Below are 20,111 nucleotides of genomic sequence, written 5' to 3' on the forward strand. Positions count from 1 at the left end.
TAGTTTTTGATGTACTGATCCACGATCCATTGTTTTCGTATAACACCCAGTGCTCCATGCAGTACGTGCCCTCCTTAATACCCATCACCGGGCTAACCAATCCCCCCTCCCCCCTCCCCTCTAAAACGCTGTTTGTTTCTCAGAGTCCATAGTCTCTCATAGTTCATCTCTCCCTCCAATTCCGCCCCCCCCATTTTTCCCTTCCTTCTCCTAACGTCCTCCATGCTATTCCTTATGTTCCACAAATAAGTGAAACCATATGATAATTGACTTTCTCTGCTTGACTTATTTCACTTAGCATAATCTCCTCCAGTCCTATCCATGTTGATGTAAAAGTTGGGTATTCATCCTTTCTGTTGGCTGAGTAATATTCCATTGTATATATGGACCACATCCTCTTTATCCATTCATCTGTTGAAGGGCATCTCGGCTCTTTCCACAGTTTGGCTATTGTGGACATTGCTGCTTTGAACACTGGGGTGCATATGGCCCTTCTTTTCACTACATCTGTGTCTTTGGGGTAAATACCCAGTAGTGCAATTGCTGGGTCATAGGGTAGCTCTATTTTTAAATTTTTGAGGAACCTCCACACTGTTGTCCAAAGTGGCTGTACCAACTTGCATTCCCACCAACAGTGTAAGAGGGTTCCCCTTTCTCCACAACCTCTCCAACATTTGTTGTTTCTTTCCCTGTCCATTTTTGCCATTCTGACTGGTGTAAGGTGGTATCTCAATGTGGTTTTGATTTGGATTTCCCTGATGGCTAATGATGATGAACATTTTTTCATGTGTCTGTTAGCCATTTGTATGTTTTCTTCAGAGAAGTGTCTTTTCATATCTTCTGCCCACTTTTTGACTTGATTATTTGTTTTTTGGGTGTTGAGTTTGAGAAGTTCTTTACAGATTTTGGATACCAGCCCTTTATCTATAGTGTCATTTGCAAATATCTTCTCCCATTCTGTGGGTTGCCTCTTTGTTTTGTTGACTGTTTCCTTTGCTGTGCAGAAGCTTTTTATCTTGATGAAGTCCCAAAAGTTCATTTTTGCTTTTGTTTCACTAGCTTTTGGAGATGTATCTTGAAAGAAGTTGCTGTGGCCGATGTCAAAGAGGTTACTGCCTATGTTCTCCTCTAGGATTTTGATGGATTCCTGTCTCACATTGGGGTCTTTCATCCACTTTGAGTTTATCTTTGTGTATGGTGTCAGAGAATGGTCGAGTTTCATTCTTCTGCATGTGGCTGTCCAATTTTCCCAGCACCATTTATTGAAGAGACTGTCTTTTTTCCATTGCATGTTTTTTCCTGCTTTGTCAAAGATTATTTGACCATAGAGTTGAGGGTCCATATCTGGGTTCTCTATTCTGTTCCATTGGTCTGTATGTCTGTTTTTGTGCCAGTACCATGCTGTCTTGGTGATCACAGCTTTGTAATATAGCTTGAAATCGGACAACGTGATGTCCCCAGCTTTGTTTTTCTTTTTCAACATTTCCTTGGCGATTCGGGGTCTTTTCTGATTCCATACAAATTTTAGGATTGTTTGTTCCAGCACTTTGAAAAATGTCATTGGAATTTTGATCGGGATGGCATTGAAGGTATAGATTGCTCTGGGTAGCATAGATATTTTAACAATGTTTACTCTTCCGATCCATGAGCATGGAATATTTTCCCATCTTTTTGTGTCTTCTTCAATTTCTTTCAGGAGTGTTCTGTAGTTCCTAGAGTATAGATCCTTTACCTTTTTGGTTAAATTCCTACCATTTATATGGAAATGTTTCGGAAGACATTTATTCCTTCTATCAATTCCTTACAATTCAGTGCTTGATATGCAACACCAACACAGAAAGATTTGCTCTAGAAAATGTGGCCTTACATTGTCATAATTGTGATCTTCCATTTTTTTAAAACTAAGCTTATCCCTTTTTAAGCTGTAAGTTCCAGTGAATGGATGCATAATATAGCTGTAGAAACTTTCCAACACAACTTCTACAACACAATCTTTTCCATTATCATCAGGTAATAAACTGTGAGTATAATTTGCCTTATTCACATCAAAGCAGATTCTAATGGAATATTCCTTCCCTTTCCTACAAATTTATGGCCAAATAGAAACAACTCAGTTCAATATAACCAAAATGGTAAACCTATCTTAATTTTAGTTAGAAATCTATTTTGTGGGGCACCTGGTGGCTTAGTCAGTTGAGCATCTGACTCTTGATTTCAGCTCAGGTCATGATCTCAGGATCGTGAGATCAAGACCTGTGCTGAGCTCCCTATTCAGTGGGGAGTTTGCTTGAGATTCTCTCTCTCCCTCTGCCCCCCCCCCACACACACTCGCTCTTTCTCTAAAAAATATACCTAAATCTTTTTAAAAAATAAATCTATTTTGTTACAGAAAGAAAAAAGATAGGTGACAATTGAGAATGGAGTCAAGCTAAGAATACCTTTAATTCAAAGTTCCTTAGTCTTACAGTTGTACTGTGTTCAATATTTTGTGCCAACACAATTCCTCTCAAGCTCCAGAACTTTGAATGACATATAACTCCCACTCTAAAAAGCAAAACAAAACTAAACAAAAACTAAAGAACTTTTACCTGATGCAGCAATTTCTGAGCATCAGTTATTTCCAATGCTTTTATTACTTGGGGCATGGCTGCCATGCCTCAGCAGGGACCCTGACGACCATAGCAGACTCCAGCTTAAGCTCCTAGAAATCAGGTATGTGGCACTTGTCTGTATGTACACGCAGATGATGACCTGGCAATTGAGAAGAGCTAAATGAGGAGGACCAGTGTACTCCCTTCCCAGTACACTTGGCCATTTGCCTTTAAACACTTGTATGACGGATTGATCTCTTACTGGATAATCAGAAATGGTCTGTGCAGAAGAATTCCCTTGCCAGAAAAAAATAAAAAACTGAAAAACTACATCTCCCAGAGAGAACTGTTCTATAGTTCATCCAGGTGCTTTTAATTACAGTTGTTAATCTTACATTCCTGGATCGAAATCTCATTTCTTGATTCACATCTAACCCCTTACACATCTCACTACTGGAAAATATAGTTTAAGAAATTGTAAGGGATATTGGATATCAGTGGGGAGGAGAGGAAAGAGAAAATGTCTGAAAGTTCTGAGTATATTCAAAAGCAACCCTCTCCCATAAAGGACGATCTTCTGTCTCTCAGTCAGTCAAGTTTCCCCACTTCCATGTTAGTGGGATCACCAGTAAGCACTGTTTCCCTCAGTGTTCTCCCTAATCTTGGATCCGTATGTCACCTGGGCGTATGGAAGCCATTTAGACTGCTTAAAGCTCAAATTTCATCTTGTTTTGGGTTTATGAATAGTTTAATGAGGGACAACTAGACATCGCTAGCTTTCTACCACCAGAACTTAAAATGCCTTAAAATTGAATTTTTATTGAAATAAAAAGATAGCTAACAGAAAGGAAGCATATTTTTGAGCACCCATTATATTTTCACATGGATGATTTTATTTAATTGTCACCCTAACCATTGTTCACCTGCTACATGTTGCTTAAAGATGAGAAAAATGTGATTCAAAGAAATGTTAATTGGATATAATGGAAGTCAGAGTCAGCCAGTAGGGGTGTTGAAATTGAACGTTGCTCTCTCTGACCCCAGAGCTTTTTTTGCCATGGCTTGCTGCCCACAGCGATGACAGTGTCACCTGATTAAAAAGCAATTGCCATTGTTTTGATGAAATGCATTTATTTCATGCCACACTTTGGAATCTTTATTTCCATATTATTGTTCATTTTGTGTCAATGGTGCCACTTAAACACTAATTCCTTTTGCTTTGGGGGAGGAAAATATTCAAGTAATGTTTTCCTTGAATTCCTACCTGATCTTAGTAGGATCACATGGCACTTGGGAAGAAATATACAACCCAATAAACCAGCCCTGGAAGCCAAGATTGAAAAGGTTTCCAAGGCCGCCATGACTTTGCGTTTGGTGTTCAGATAGGTGGGTATGAAAGCAATCCACACACTATGGAAAATCAGCATGCTGAATGTGATTGGTTGGGGCTTATTGAAACTGTCTGGTAGCCTTATAGCCAGAAAAGCAATAGTCAAGCTCAGAAGTGCTAGAAAGCCCAAGTTATCCAGAACACAGTAGAAGGCAGTGGTGGATCCCTTGCTACATTGAAGGATGATTTTACCAAATTGATTGTGTGTCAATGTTAGGGAAAGAGGGAGAAGTTTGCAGCCAGATAATGCAGATATGTACTTGAATGAGGGAGCCACTATAGACTATAGCAATTGAGAATTGGGTCACCAACTATATTTGGAGTGTTCCCTGGTTTTATGGCTTTGAAGGCCACAACCACAATGAAGGTCTTTGCTAAAACAGCAGAAATGACTACAGAAAATATAACTCCAAAGAACATTTATCTCAAGACAAAGGTGACCGGGAGAGGCCAACCAGTACAAGTCAAAGGCAGAAGAAGCAAAATATTAAGGAAACAATGAGGATAGAATTGAGATTTCAGTTATTTTCTCTGACAATGGGTGTGTCTCCATACTGGATGAACAGTCCTAAAATCAGAGTAGTGAGGACATAAAAACTAATGGCCAGAAGACCAGAACAGCTTCTAGAAGATTTTCATGGGAGGAAAAAAAAAAGTCATAATTTTGGGGAGGCATGATTTCTCTGTTTATTTGGATGTGGGTCTTCAGGACACCTGATACTTCATACACATCTGAAAGGGATACAGTCTGATTTAATATAGCCTATCAGCCATTCCCCAAATATGTGTAAAACAAATATATCTTGAACAGAACCATATTTGAATTCTGAGGTAAATATACCCAATTACATTCATGAGACCATAACACTGAAGAAAAAAAAAAAAAAGACCTTCCTTAACAGGAGAGAAATGATCTATTACATGCTTGAATCCAAAATATCCAGAAAGAGTGAGTTGAATTACACAATAAGAGAGCAAGAATTTAGAAAGTAAAGTGATGTTGAGGGAAAAACACAGACCATATAAAAAATGTATTTGATAATGTATGAAAGGAAGAGGGAATACGTTCCAAGGATTCTAGGCTTTAATTACGGAAAACCTAGGAAATAAAGAGTACTAATATTTATTGAGTATCTTTACTATGGTAAGTGCTTTCTTGAAAGTTGTAATTTGGTTATGATAGCAGTCTTACAACAGATTTACCATTATTTGGTGCTTACAGTAAAAAATAACAATGAGAAGAAGAAACCTTAGAGGTAAATGTTTTGAAGAAATTGCAAAACAAGCATAATAAAGTATGAAGTTTCATCCATTAAGGCTTGACCTCATTCACTCTGAAGAACAATTATATATGGCACAATTTATATTAGAAAAACAATTACAAATTCAAATGCAGGTTTGCACTCCTCAAAAATTTTACCAAAACTATTGAAAAATATTGGTCATTTTTACGCTGTTAATCTCTCTTCCAAAAGAGTGATATAAACCGGTTGTTTTTAGGAACAAGGACTTCTTTATGATCATTATAAAAACTTACTGGGTTTGGCATCCACCTCCACTCATTTTCCTCTTGCTTTTTTTATGTCTTTTTTAAACATGAATACTAAGCACTTGAGATACCGAGAGAAAGAACACAAGCAATCTAACTTCCAGTTAGGGGATTGGAGAAGCAGGAGTATTAACCACGTTATTACAAGTGTATGTGGAAATGTTTTAAAAAGCCTACTGAAATGATAAGCTGCTAATGAACAGCCTGTGGGCTATAATAAGTCTGAACTTCCTTTTAAAAGATGTGTGGAGAGCTCTTGTTGGGCTTAAATTATAGAAATAATATCAGATTTGCATTTTTGTAAGATCTTCATACCACCCCCACTGCTCGTGGGTTATTAAGGAGATGGAATATCCATTCAATGTCATTCTTTTGCCCAGTCTTACATATCATGACATTTGAAATGTGACCCCCAATCACTATTCGATGAGACTCAGTTTCTTCAATCCCCTAATGGTGACAGCCTGGTTTGCTTGGCAGCAGAGGGAAGCCTGGGTTAGGCCAGATGCAGTGTCCACACAAACCAGAGCATAGTTAGAACCCTCATTCAGCGGAAGGGGGCCAATATAATCAATTTGCCAGTTCCTCACCAGCTGGGAACGCTGGTGAATGACCCCCAGCTTCTTCTGGCAGTTGCCTTGGACCTTGTTTAGAACACACAGGACATGCTGTTACTGCATTAACCAAGTCACTGTCCTTCAAGGGCAGTCCAACACTCCTGGCAATACAGCATTCTGGGTGACATGATGGCATTGTGATGGCCACTCTTTCTGTGCATCCCATCTACCGTATCTACTGGAGCATTAGTAGCTGAGGTTCACACCCGAGCTAAGGTCTCAGCTTCCTGATTGCCAGGGGGTGTCAGTGCTTTCTGAGCTGGGATATGAAAAACAGTGAGGGCCGCTCGGGCTTTTGCAGATGGACCCAAATGTCTTTCCACATATCCTGACCCCATCAGGGCTTATTCATAATCATTCATGCCTTGGCTTCCCATTGTCCAAGCCATAGGGTTAATCCCTTTAGAGCAGCACAACTATCAGGGAAAAGGGTTAAGAGCCAGGGCACACGGTGATCACCACTGAGACTGCTCTGAGCTCAGCCCATGGGCTGCTACAGTTCGTTCTTGTTTCCATGCAGATAGTGTCCATCATCAGGTTGAATAGTGAGAGCAGTCCACGTGGGAGGACTTCCTGGACTAGACCTGTCTGTATCCCAGGCATGGGCAAGAATTTCCTTTGGCCCCTCTTTGCAGGCTACAGGGGCTGCCGTAGAAATGGGGGGGGCATCTGGAGGATCAACATACTCCACAAGACCTCGTAGCACCCACCTTTCTAGAAACAATGGGCTGGTGGACAGGGTGCTCCTCTGCTACAAAGAGACATGCCACTCATTCAAAGCAGGAGTTTAAGCCACGGCTGAGGTGGGTCAATGGAACATATTCTCAACCCACCCCTTAACAGGCAGAGAAGTTCTCACCACGATCTGCTGTTCCTTCGTGAGAGGCTCTCCCTGGAGGAACATTGTGTACACCGTTAGGAGCTGCTGCTCCATGCTCCATGGGAGTATGTTGGGTCTCTGCCCCCTTCCAGAGCTGAGACCAATCCAAGGGGCACTCTCCCCTTCTGTTGACTCTGCCACAGTGCTTGGCCCATAGCCCCCGGAGTCACAGACACATCTAACTCAAATGCTAGCCCTGCTTGGGAGATGCCCAGAGATTTAACATGCCTCTCTAGCCCTTATGCTTTCCCGAAGGCAGTTTATGTCTCCGATTCCCAGTCGCACCTGTGCCCTTTCTTCACCAGGTGACATAAAGGATGGAGGGACTGTGCCAGGTGGGGAATAAAAGTCCTCCATAGCCCCGAAATCCCTACAAAGCCTTGCACCTCTTTCACGTTCTTAGGGGTTGGATAGGCTGACTTTTATCAGTCAGAGCTTCTGGGACAACATGGTGTCACTGGCCAAAACCTGGCCTTTACTGCCCACGTGCTTGTACTCACTGACCATTGTCCCACATTTTACCTTAAGCTCTTTTTTCCAGTTTATCTCTTCACTCAGGCAAATGGAAACCAAAACCAGCCCTCAAGTGAAGTTACTGCCCCAACAAGCCATCCAACCAGCCCAAACCACCCAGACCAGTTTGAAAGTGACTGCCCACTCATGCCTCGCAGATGGACCACAGAGTGACCTCTGGAATGACTGACAATTACCTTTACTTCATCATAATACTGAAATCTCCACCCAAGGAGGACCACAAGCCTCATTTACATAACATACGTCTGTATAGGCATGTCTCCGTAAGGTGCACGCACGGCCTTATGCCCGTCTCTACATACGGTGACAAGGCTTCCCTATCTAAATATTCATCTGAACCCTAAATAAAAGGAACCCATTCACCCTTGCTTAGGGGGCCATGGGTTTGGAAGTTATTCCCTGTGATCTCATTTGCTGCAAATAAAGTTTCCTTTGTGCAACAGCTCGCCTGGTGTATCTGTGACTCATCAAGGAGCAAACTCACAATGGTTCGGTTATAATGGGTCTTTACCCAACCAGGAGACCTGCAGAAGCTTTACAGTGGGGCCTGAGCCTTGAATTTTCTGTGGGTTCCCCACCCATACTCTTCCTTGAAGAAAACACCCCAATTTAAAAATTATTTTAAGTGAAATTCTTGATATTTGACTTTATATACAAATTTAACAGCTTTTTCAAAACCATTATTGTAGCATTTTATTCTTGATAATATATATAGATTTGTATTTCATCACACTGAAAGAAATTTCAAAAATAAATCATGTAGAGATTTTTAAATTCAATTTACATGTCCGCTGCTTGATTAAACTTAAATATGTAAACATTCACAATGAATCCAAATGCACGCAAAGGTTGTAGTAAAAATTATTTAACTAATATTAAATAGTTATTAAAAAGGTCTTTTTTTAAAAAATTTTTTATGGGCTCAAATTGTGCCTTGATTTCTTATATCTTAATGCATGGAGAAATGTCCTTCAACCTCTCCATCTTGGCTCAATTTACTCATCATTAAAATGAGATTAATAACAGGACCTCATTATTGATTGTTGTGATCACTGAATGAGATTTGTGTAAACAGCTTAACCCAGTGAGTGACATATAGTAAGTAATAAATGATTAGTATTGTTAGATGGTAGCTGTGGAGGTATTTCTTACACCACTGTTCCTTTTTCCTACTTGAATTACTATGATCATACCCTCACAGACAGGTACCTTCTAGCCCATCCACGTTGCTGATGCTCAATTAAATATTTGGGAAGATGTTATGTAAGGGTACAAACTTGCAGCTAATAGAGAAATAACCCCTGAAGACTTAATGCCAAGCATGGAGATTATAGTCAACCATATTACATTATAAAATAAACTTCCAAGTTGCAAAGAGACCAGATCTTACTTCTATGCAAAAGAAATAATAATTGTATGATGTGATAGAGGTGTTAGCTAATGCTACAGTGGTAATCGTACTGTAATATGTAACCGTATCAAACCAACGTGTTGTATGCCTTCAATTTATACAACGTTATATGTAAATTATAGCTCAATCAAAAGTTATGAATTGTTTAATTCACACGTGAAATTACAAATATGTAGAAAATGTATGTTTTCCTTTGCTCTACTTTGTAAATTCAGAGAAAAGGCAGTCAAAATTCCATGATTGCTCTTTAAATCCAGGGTCTGTGGCCTTTTGATGGCAGACCGTGTAAAGGCAACTTTATTTTCTCAACTGCCTTTGCGAGAAAACGTACTCGCTAGTAAGGAGGCAGGCAAGAAATAGGAAAAAACAGCACAACCACTGATATGAGGATCTGAGTCTTACACCTTGTTCTGCCACTTAATATTACATGATCTCCAGCAAATAATCTCTCCTATTTGGGACACAGTGTCTTGTTTGTGATGAATGTATTAAATTAGATCACTGCGTTGAGCTCTAACATTCTTCTCCATTCCCTTTCTCTTTGCAAATATCATAGAGCTCACAGAGCAAATCTTCTCAAACATTAAAGGCCACTGTTGATTAGAAACTGAGGGAAAAAATGATGATTGAATTCGTGATAGGAAATAACACTTTCCTTTATTGAGATACATGAGAAGCACAAGGGCAGCATTATCAACATACCAAAGGTAGTTCTATGGGGAGGTTCTATTGCCAGAGGAAAGAGATTTGATTTTCAGCTGCCAAAATGCAGTGGGAGCTGACTGAAGCCTAAAGCAGGATTTTTAGAACCAAAGGCAGTAACATCAAATTGGGACGAGCCTGGGTAAAAAGCAGATGAATAACTTGTTCTTGTCCCACAAACAGATTTCATTAGGACTTCAATGAAAGCTGCTTGCTTCCTTCTTGTGCTTTACATGTTATTCCTGGGACTTAGCTCATCTCTGACTGAGTCCTCAATAGACCTGTAGCTCCCTCTTCCCAATCTGCTCCAAACAGATCCGAACTGGAAGGAAGAGGAGGCTACAGCCAAACCTGAGGGCTTAAGACCTGCAAGTCAAGTAATTCCCTAAGGAATGTGCATTCTGATCTAATCATCACAGCCACCATTTCAAATGGTTATATCCTTACCATCTCTGTTGTAAAGCTATTTGTAAATTATAAAAATAAAATAAATAAATAGGAAAATTGGTAATAACTACAAATATTTAAAAAGAGTGCAGGGGCACCTGGGTGGCTTAGTTGGTAAGTGTCTGACTCTTGGTTATGGCTCAGGTCATGATCTCAGGGTCCTGGGATGGAGAACCGTGTTGGGCTCTGTGCTCAGCAGGGAGTCTGCTTCATATTCTCTCTCTCCCTCTCCCTGCCCCTCCTGCTCGTGCTATCTCTCTCTCTCTGTCTCTAAAATAAATATATAAATCTCAAAAAAAAAAAAAAGTGTACAATGTCTGGATAGCTTTAATAAAATTATTCACCAAAATTTAAATAATATGCTTCACATACATTTATAAAATTTGAGATAATAATACAAGTGTAACAGAAATTAATTATAGCATAATTTTAGTCTTTGCAGAATACCTCTGTTAGATGTAATGATCTTTAAAAAATGAGATAAATCATTTGTTTTGTTATTTAACTTCCATTTAAGCTACAAGGCTTTTAAGTTAAATTCTACATGGGAATTTTTTACATCTTACACAGATGAATTAACAGCAGAATATAAATTTTGCCCCCTTGAAACTTCATAAGGGAGAAAAATTCCAAAATTTTACTTAACAAAATTCATAGAAAATCATATTTGATACAGAAAGAAATTCTTATTGTTGATTAGGAGTAGGAATAAGAAGGGATTCGAGAAGAGTAAGATATTCAAAAATATCTTGTTCTCTATTCTCCTACAGTGAAGAGGAAATTTGTATCATATAAAAAAATAGCAGCGTACCAATCACAAGAGTCAGGTACCAGCTGCTCTGTCGAGTAATTAATGCTCCCAAATGTAATGGCAGTGTGTTATACTTCTCTAATAAGGCTTTAATATTTAATTGCAATGAAAATTGCCTTCAGGGGCGCCTGGGTGGCTCAGTTGTTAGGCATCTGCCTTCCACTCAGGTCATGATCCCAGGGTCCTGGGATCAAGCCCAGCATTGGGCTCCCTGCTCAGTGGGGAGCCTGCTTCTCTCTCTCCCACTCCCCCTGCTTGTGTTCCCTCCCTCGCTGTGTCTCTCTCTGTCAAATAAATAAACAAAAATCTTTAAAAATATATAAAAAATATTAAAAAATATAAAAAAAGAAAAAGAAAATTGCCTTCAGACAAAATTTTATATTTATGGTTATAGCCCAGAATGTTATTCTATGATGAAAGCTCAAGCCAAATAACGATTTTTAACATTTGACATGTATCATTGAGCCAAATAGCGTGCCCCTGTAAATATGTATAAAGGTAGCCATTACCTCATGTGTTAGAGGAAGGAAAACCTAGAAATTATTTGTGCCCGTTTATAAATTGCAGAAAAGTTAACAATAGAGTTAAGAAGATAGATACCCGAATACATTGATGAATATAAAAGTAATTTTTAACACATAAAAGTATTGCAGGTATGATCTTATTTGACTAAAAATGAATAAGCAATATCTTACATAGACTCCACTTATATAAGCTTGGAAAATGTCTCAGGGTATATACAAGAAATCATTAAGCATGGTTGACTTTAAATCTTTTTTTTATTATTATCTATCTGAGTGAGAGAGAACGAGCACAAGCAGGGGGAATGGCAGGCTCCCCACTGAGCAAGGAGCCTGATGTGGGACTTGTCCTGGGATCATGACCTGAGCTGAAGACAGACACTTAACTGAGCCACCCAAGTGCCCCAAGCATGGTTGACTTTAGAAGAGTGCACTTAGGACAGATGGGAGGTCTTTTATTTGCCACATTCTTCTCATATTGTTAACCATAAAAATATTACTTCTATAATTTGGTGATAAAATTATAATCACTTACAAAAGTGATAAAACAAAGAATAAAAACACATACATATTTTGACTGATATTAAGATATTAATTTGTTGGTTACTAATATTAGTTAATTGCATGTTCATAAAATTATTAACATATAATCATTTATTGATATTAGTTATTACTGATTGATCATAACAAATTATTGACTGTAGTCATTATGATTCATCATTTAATAATTCACTTAACTCATCCACTAGATCATCTTTTTTTACTGATCAAAAACCAAGTGCTGATAAGATCCATGTTAGAGATGCAAATATTTTATGATATATACATGTAGAATTTTAAAATTTTCTTTAATAAATCTATATAACTATAAAATAGAGGATGCAGAGGAAATTGAGCAATACATTGAAACAATAAAAAGTCCCGTTGAGAACAAGGATATTTTCTAAGATATGAAGTCTGTGAGTCATTGGTGTGGGGATTACCAGGTCATATATATATATAATATATATATATATATTACCAGGTCATATATATATATATATTATATATATATATATAATATATATATATATATATATATATATATATTACTAATGCCTCCTGACACTTGTGAATTTTAATCAATAGAGACCAGTTTGATCTTGTTCTTAAGTATTTTTAAGGAAGGGAGTGGAACACTACTACATCTAACTAACCTTCCAGAGAAACATGATATTTTCATGTCTAACTGAAATTGCTTCTTCTGACCTTCAAATTTATTTCTCCTAAAATAGGCCCTAATATAAAACAAAAATCCCTAAATAATTTAGAAGAATAGAATGAAACTACTTGCTGAGTCTCGAAGGCTCCAGAAGCTGTTTTGACATGAGGAATGGAGCTGAATTTCAAAGTAGTCATACCACGTGAGGCGGTTCAACTGGGGCAGACCTGTGAGATTGTCTAGTGCTGAACACTTTGATAGAAGAGATACAAACCCACAATGCAACATGCACAACACCAGAGAAATCCAGAAGGTTCAAGAGAAGCAAGCAAAGGAGGAAGAAAAAAACATAAAATAGGAAAAGGAATTCACATGGCTAAGTTGTAAATGCATATACTGTATGCCCAGCTCTGTGCCAAGTGTGAAGATTTGGAGTCTGTCCCCTTACCAGTTAACAAATGTGTGGTGGCAAGGACTGAAAGTGAAATTAGAAGTGCAGAGGAGGGCCCCACAAATGTCAAGGGCAGACTGAAGGATGAGTGAGGCCTGGAAGAAAGTAGAGAAATTTTATCCACCAAAATTTTTCCACCAGTATTTTTCAGCCCCTGATGTGTCTGCACGCTCAGCCCATTTCTGTTCATATTTAACCACTTCACCATTTCCCCCATTTAGTTGTTTTGGCAAGTGAGGAGACAGACTTGTCAACTTGTCACCCGGTAAAATCCCTTGTCCTCCTTATGCAAGAAAGGAAACCCTGACTGAAACACAAAGCCACAAGACACATTAATATTATGATGTCTTAGGGTTGCACTTCCTAAAAAACAGAAAAAGATTCGTTTTCCTTGAATCTTACCAACAAAATACTCCTGGACTCAGAAACTGACAAGAGGAGAGAGAGAGGGAAAGAGGGAGAAAGAGAGAGAGGGAGAGAATGAATTCATCCCAACCATCTACATCACAAGGCACAGGTAACATTTACAACTCTCCCTTTCTTTCATAGATCTTTCTTTTGGGAAGACATGATAAATATTTTGAGGGACGGGACAATAGAAAAGTCTCCACTAGAACAAAAGAAGGGAGACAGAGACAGAACACAAGAGAGGAAGCTGAGGCAGTGGTTAGGGACCATATGTTGTACTGAGGATCACTGGGCTGGATTCCAGGGAGGTGAATCAGACTGCTCTGCCCACCCTTTCCCTGTGTCGTGTTGGGCAAATCACCTCACTTCTCTGGAACCCACTTTCCTGTCTGTAAAATGTGTATCAGGAGGGAGGGGGAGAGGAGCTACTAGAGCATGGCCAACGTTTTATCTGAATTGATTTACAGAGGGTTTGGGAAATGAACCACCAAAAAGAGGAGAGCAGGAGAGAGACAAGAAAAATAGAGGGGGCAAGAGGGAGAAAGGGGAAGACAAAGATAGGAAAAGAAGGGGAAAAACCTGGGAGACTTAGGAAGGAAATATTGCCCATCTGTCTCAGTTCATGAATCTTAAGATTAGCAATGGCTTATTCTAGTGGTTCTGAAAGATGGTTTCCAGACCAACAGCTTCAGCAGCTTCTGGGAACTTGCTGGCTCAGTACCAGGTCTAATGAATTGTTAACTCTAGAGGTGAAGCGCCATTATCTGTGTTTCAACACACCATCCAAATGATTCTGATGCGTGCTGAAGTTTGAAAACGACTCTATATAGAACAGTGCAAGTGGGAAGGAAATAAGTGGTTGAATAAGAATTTCTTTTGTATCTTGCTAGGGGAAGATTGACCATGTTTGCGTATTTCTTTCTACAGAGAAAAGATGCTTGTCTTCCCAAGTGCTCTTATGGACTGTTGCTGGGGTCTCCATGCTACTGCTCAGTGCCTGTTTTATCACCAGATGTGTTGGTGAGTTCGAAAGGTCAAGTTTAATCTCCCTGGTGAATATTAGGAGTAAAATCTTTCTTGTTGCCTGTGGGTTGTCTTCCCCCCAAAAGGGTATTTCTGTTCCACTTTCTTCCCTATTTATCTCCAGGTTATTGCTCAACTAGAACCCCAACTAGTACAGAACAGTTACCAAATTTCAGTGACCTCTGACACATTTCTAATGATAGACACTTTTCATCTCCTTGGTGGCCTTGAGCCCTCCCCTTTATACTCCTATCATTAGGGTAAACTTCTCCATGGGATCCTAGCCAGAGGCATGAAAAATCACTTTTTGGAAGAAAGGTAGGGAGGGTTAGCATAAGAGAAAGTGAAAACGCATTTGTTTTCTCTGAGCCTTTGGACCTGAAATAAAGTACATTCATCTTCATAAATCAGGAAAACCATGAAATGTGAATTCCCTCTTCTTTCTTTGAGTAAGTAAATCTTGGTGCCTCTCTATGTAGAAGGACAAATAGAAAAAAAAAAGAAAGAAAGAAAGAAAAGAAAAGAAAAAGAAACCATGATGATTATTGGTACTTTTGTTATAAATACAAAAATGATAAGATTTATTTTTTATCAAGAGTAATGAACATTAACTCTGCCCCTTTCTTTACAGTGACATATCGTGTCTTTCAACTCTGTGATGAGAATAAGTTCCAGCTACATGAGGCGTTCATGGACTTCTCCTGCTCCAATGATGGATCGGGTATAATAGTCCTCAAATTTGAACATTAACATTTATATATCAACACTTTTTTTTAAAGATTTTATTCATTTATTTCAGAGAGAGAGAGACAGAGAGCGCAAGCATGAACATCAGGGAAGAGCAGAGGGAGAAGCAGACTTCCCGCTGAGTAGAGAGCCCGATGCGGGGCTCCATCCCAGGACCCTGGGATCATGACCTGAGCCAGAGGCAGATGCTTAAACAACTGAGCCACCCAGAAGCCCTTATATCAACACGTTTTTTTTTTTTTTTTGGCTTCTAGATTGATTTGGGGACAAGTAAAGTAGTTGGATGATGTTCTGTTTTTCAAAAACGAAATGTAAAATCTTGCCTGTACTATATGAGAATGCTGAGGAATTGGTAAGAAGACAGTTTTAGAACTTTGAAAATGCAATTAGCATTGAGACAGGAAATCTTGGGGACATTATAGAAAACTTTTAGAATAAATTTGAGATATGTCTCAACAGAAAATCTAGAAGTGGAAGGTATTATCTCCAGGAATGCATTTTCTTTTCATTCTTCACTTACTTCCAAATGAAGTGAAGGAGAAAAAAATATATAGAATAGGGAATTTGGAAATATCTCAGAAATATACTCCCTACGCTCTTCTATATATAGTCTTGTTCCAAGTCTTAGCAAAATGCTACATGATGCTCCTCTGGGCTAGGACACTCATGGAAACTTCTCTCCTCCTAGGTTCAGTCAAAAATTGCTGTCCATCGGACTGGGTACATTTTCAATCCAGCTGCTACTTCTTTTCTACTAACACCATGTCCTGGGCATCAAGTTTAAAAAACTGCTCCAACATGGGAGCCCATCTGGTTGTTATCAACACGCAGGAGGAGCAGGTAGTTGGAGTGCAGCCTCCTCTGGTGTCAGTGTGACCTTCTTCACAGGATCTATCCCTTTCTCCATACGTGTATACAGTGTTTGGGCCACAGTTACTATTTGTTAAATGAATGTATTGAAATGCATGCTGTTCCTACTATTTCTGTAAGTCGATACTTACTCTGTTTTCATCACTAGAAGAGCCTAAAAAAAAGGGAATTTCCATGTTCAGTTTCTTTATTAGGAAGACGGGGCAGGGGCAGGGGGAAGGGCTGGGAGTTCATTTTAGAATGGCTATTAGGTTGATGAGCATATCACATGATTATGTCAGATATGTCAAAGATGGCGTCCACTATCTTTAAGCTGTGATGAATAATGTTTCATGCTGGATATATACAGTAGATTTTGCTACAAATAACAGTAGATAAACTTTGAATGTGTTATTGAGAACCTCCTTCTCTGTTAAAGATTTGATTCTACAGTAGGTATATTTTTACCACAATAAAAAAAAAATGAGGAGATAATCCTCCATGATCTTACACTTTCAGAGCCACTTATCTATTATCTGTAGTAAATGTCCTACTTTATCTTTAAATAACAACTACCTTCAACATTTGTTCAAAATTGGAATAATTGATCTCCTATTTTTTTTTTTTTTTTATCGTGTTGCTTCCATAGGAATTCCTTTACTTTGCGAAACCTAAAAGGAGAGAGTTCTATATTGGACTGACAGACCAGGTGAATGAGGGTCAGTGGCAATGGGTAGATGGAACACCTTTGTCAGAAACTCTGAGGTAATTTCCTTCTTGCAGGAGAATTTTAACACTGTCTCAAATCCCAGAGTTAGACCATTGTTGCAGGGAGTTCTCAGAACCTCCTTCTGTTCCATGAGATATCTTCAGGTCAAACTTTGGTGATAACGAGATGCAAGAAGATAGACGAAGGAAGCATGAGGATCTAGTGCTCCCACTTCCTGAGACTATCTGATTAAAGGGGAAATAACAGATGAAAAGAAGGAGAGGGTTAGAATTAAAGACTAATTCATTGGAAATGCTGCAGAGACAGAGTGAAATTCAGAGTCTTATGCCCCAAACTAGTAAATGAGACAAAAATAGTGATTTGAAAAGCAGATTTATGGAGTGTCTCTTTTCTCCTTAATAATTACCTTACATCGTTAGAGCACAGCACTTTGGAGTTTTCAAAGTTTTTATCTCATTCATTATTTCATTTTACCTAAATTACACCTTTCTGAGATACATTGATATTATTAATCTTCACTTAGCATTTGAGGAAACTAAAGGTCAGGAAGGTTAATGTCAGTTCTAAGAGTACAGGCCAGATGCGCTGAGACTTTAGAAAGTTGCTTCACTACAGCACTGTAACACCACTGAGGTATGTACCTAAGTGAATACAAACTCAGTGTGGAATATAAGGAACCAAACTTGAGATATGAGTGCTAAGGAAATAGACCCACCGAATATCAATAGCTACTCCTTATGGGTGGACAACCATGAGGCAGCATGACAGAATAGAATGTCAGGAATATCCAGTTCAGCTTCACTCCTCGTAAACTCTATGACTTAGACAAATGGTTTAGCTTTTCTGGGATTCCTTTTCCTTATCAATAAAATGGAGATTATAGGGGCGCCTGGGTGGCTCGGTCAGTTAAGCGTCTGCCTTCAGCTCGAGTTGTGATCTCGGGGTCCTGGGGTCAGGCTCTAAGTGGGGCTCCCTGCTCAGCAGGGAGTCTGCTTCTCCCTCTCCCTCTGCCTCTCCCCCTGCTTGTGCGCTTCCTCTCTCTCTGCCAAATAGATCAATAAAATCTTTTTAAAAATAAATAAAATAATAAAATAAAATGGAGATTATAATGCCTAACTAACAAAACTGTTGTGAAGTTATACAACACAAATATCATTTGCCTAGCATAGTAGATGACTTGACTTCTTCTAGCTGGGATTTTAAATCTCCTGCATTATTCTCTTTCAGCTTCTGGGATGTCGGGGAGCCCAATAATATAGTGACAGTGGAGGACTGTGCCACCATCCGAGACTCTTCAAATCCCAGGAAAAATTGGAATGATGTGCCTTGTTTCTTCAATATGTTTCGGATTTGTGAAATGCCAGAAATAAATGTCTCAAGCAACAAAAAAATTCTCTAAGAGCAGAAAGCACAACTTAAATGCATAAATATGGAGACACAAGAGCATGAACACAACTCCAACCTGAGAGAACTGTGTGCCGCATTTAATGAGGACTCCATAGGGACTTCGGGAGGACTTTGTTGCTTTCGCTACCAATAAAAATAAGTCGTTTCGAATGTTATAATTTGTGATACTGATTGACGTGCTTGTTTCTCCATATTGGTCTCAGGACTTCTCAAAACTTACCAAGAAATTCTTGAACTAATGCCAGGAAAAGAAAAGTATGCTCCTTTGGGCACATTTGCTTCATTTGTGAATACTGATGTGAAAATAGAGGGACATAGAGCAAGTACAGAGCCCAGCAAGAAGAGGATTTTCAAAGTGACTTTGAACAATCCCCTGAATTCAGGCTTTGGTCAATTCTTTTTCTTTCTGCCTCCTGAAAAGCCTGCCTTGTCTTCTTGATTGCTCACCACCCATTTTTACCCCTGCCCAAGCAGGTATCCTCAGTATGTTTTCCTGTACAATGAGTAAGAAACGCCCTCAAGTCATGAAACTTATTCCTGCTCCAAAGACATGTGGACTTCCTGGGTAAAGGTCTTGACTGCGTCTCGCTAGGAAAAGGCCATGCTAAGCTTCAGCTCCAAACAGACTATTATTCAGTCCGTTCATCCCAAGAACTCCCTTTTCTCTTTATTCTCTTCCACTGAATAACTGAATCTCACCTGAGTGTGGCTACTGTTCAGCTAGGGTCCAACAGTCAAATTGTTCTAGGAGAACATTCAGCTTGACAATTTCCTATCTCAAGCCTATCCACTATTTGCCTGATATTTTTTTCAGTACTGATAAGGTTATTCAAGAATATTTAAATAACATAGCACCTTTAATAACCATGTTTCTTGCACACAGCACCATAAAGAGACCCTCAAAACTCATATATTGGAATGAATGTGTAATCATGAAATGGGAAAATTCAACTGAATAAGTGAATATAATGTATTATCTTTCCCTACAAATGTTTATTCCTCTTAGGTATAAGGGATCACATGTGGTTTTGAAACCAATATGCCTTTAAACCAAAAGTCATTCAACCAAAAAGTAATCCAGTACATATATCTTCTACTTTCTAATTCTCTTTTTTCAAATTATAAACATCAATGAAAGACATATGGAAATGCTTTTGTTCACCATTGTTTCTCTATTGTTGGCTATAATTTGATATTTTAAATTTTATTTTAATATTGAAAGATATATGAAATTAGTATACATTATCACCATGTATTTATAATTTGTAATGCAATTAACTTTATCTTCAAAGTTTGGCAAGAAAAGAAACAATCACTCAGGGTTTAGTGGTTAAAGATCAACAGAACCCAAGTTATTTATCTGGAAAATTCTGAGGGGTAGATCATCTGGTTGAAACTATTTTAAAATATATTTTACAATAGGACTACAAAAATACTTAGGCATCAGAAAAGCCAGAAAGTTCCAAAAAATAGAAGAGTAAATAATTATCTGTAGTCCCAAGACTGTATTCCCAAAGTAAACCACTGTTAAGATGTAAATATTACCATTTGGGCCCCTAAATATTTTAAAGACAAACCATTCTAATACATTTGGTGAAAATGATACATGCTCATTATCAAAATTTTTTATTTGTATGTTATTATGAATATGTAAATATTATTTACAGCTGAATCTTATACTGTATCATGATTATATATTATATTATATACATTCTTAAACACATTTTGCTTTTTGTATAGCTAATATTGGCAGCATTTTTTATTTATCTAGTTTTCTATGTACTGATTAATAATGCATCCCTTAACTATGCAGAATTGTACATCACATCTCAATGCATTCAA

General features: G+C 38.4%; 1 protein-coding gene across 1 annotated transcript; it reads left to right on the forward strand.

The window, feature by feature from the left end:
- The first annotated feature begins 13,418 nt into the window (after positions 1 to 13,418).
- On the forward strand, positions 13,419 to 18,427 carry CLEC4E (C-type lectin domain family 4 member E). Its single transcript, XM_078075556.1, has 6 exons — positions 13,419 to 13,622; positions 14,441 to 14,533; positions 15,168 to 15,257; positions 15,972 to 16,123; positions 16,782 to 16,897; positions 18,090 to 18,427. Exons 1-6 carry the CDS (start codon positions 13,586 to 13,588, stop codon positions 18,259 to 18,261), a joined length of 660 nt encoding a protein of 219 aa, XP_077931682.1. The 5' UTR covers positions 13,419 to 13,585; the 3' UTR covers positions 18,262 to 18,427.
- Positions 18,428 to 20,111: the final 1,684 nt, after the last annotated feature.

This window comes from Halichoerus grypus, chromosome 6 (assembly GCF_964656455.1).
Source record: "Halichoerus grypus chromosome 6, mHalGry1.hap1.1, whole genome shotgun sequence".
Classification (NCBI taxonomy): Eukaryota; Metazoa; Chordata; class Mammalia; order Carnivora; family Phocidae; genus Halichoerus; species Halichoerus grypus.

Bases quoted from the DNA above. Each gene is read 5' to 3' on its own strand.
- CLEC4E (XM_078075556.1), top strand. From the start codon at position 13,586: ATGAATTCATCCCAACCATCTACATCACAAGGCACAG. The intron at 14,534-15,167 runs GTGAGTTCGAAA...CTTTCTTTACAG, and splicing joins TTTTATCACCAGATGTGTTG to TGACATATCGTGTCTTTCAA. The intron at 16,898-18,089 runs GTAATTTCCTTC...ATTCTCTTTCAG, and splicing joins CCTTTGTCAGAAACTCTGAG to CTTCTGGGATGTCGGGGAGC.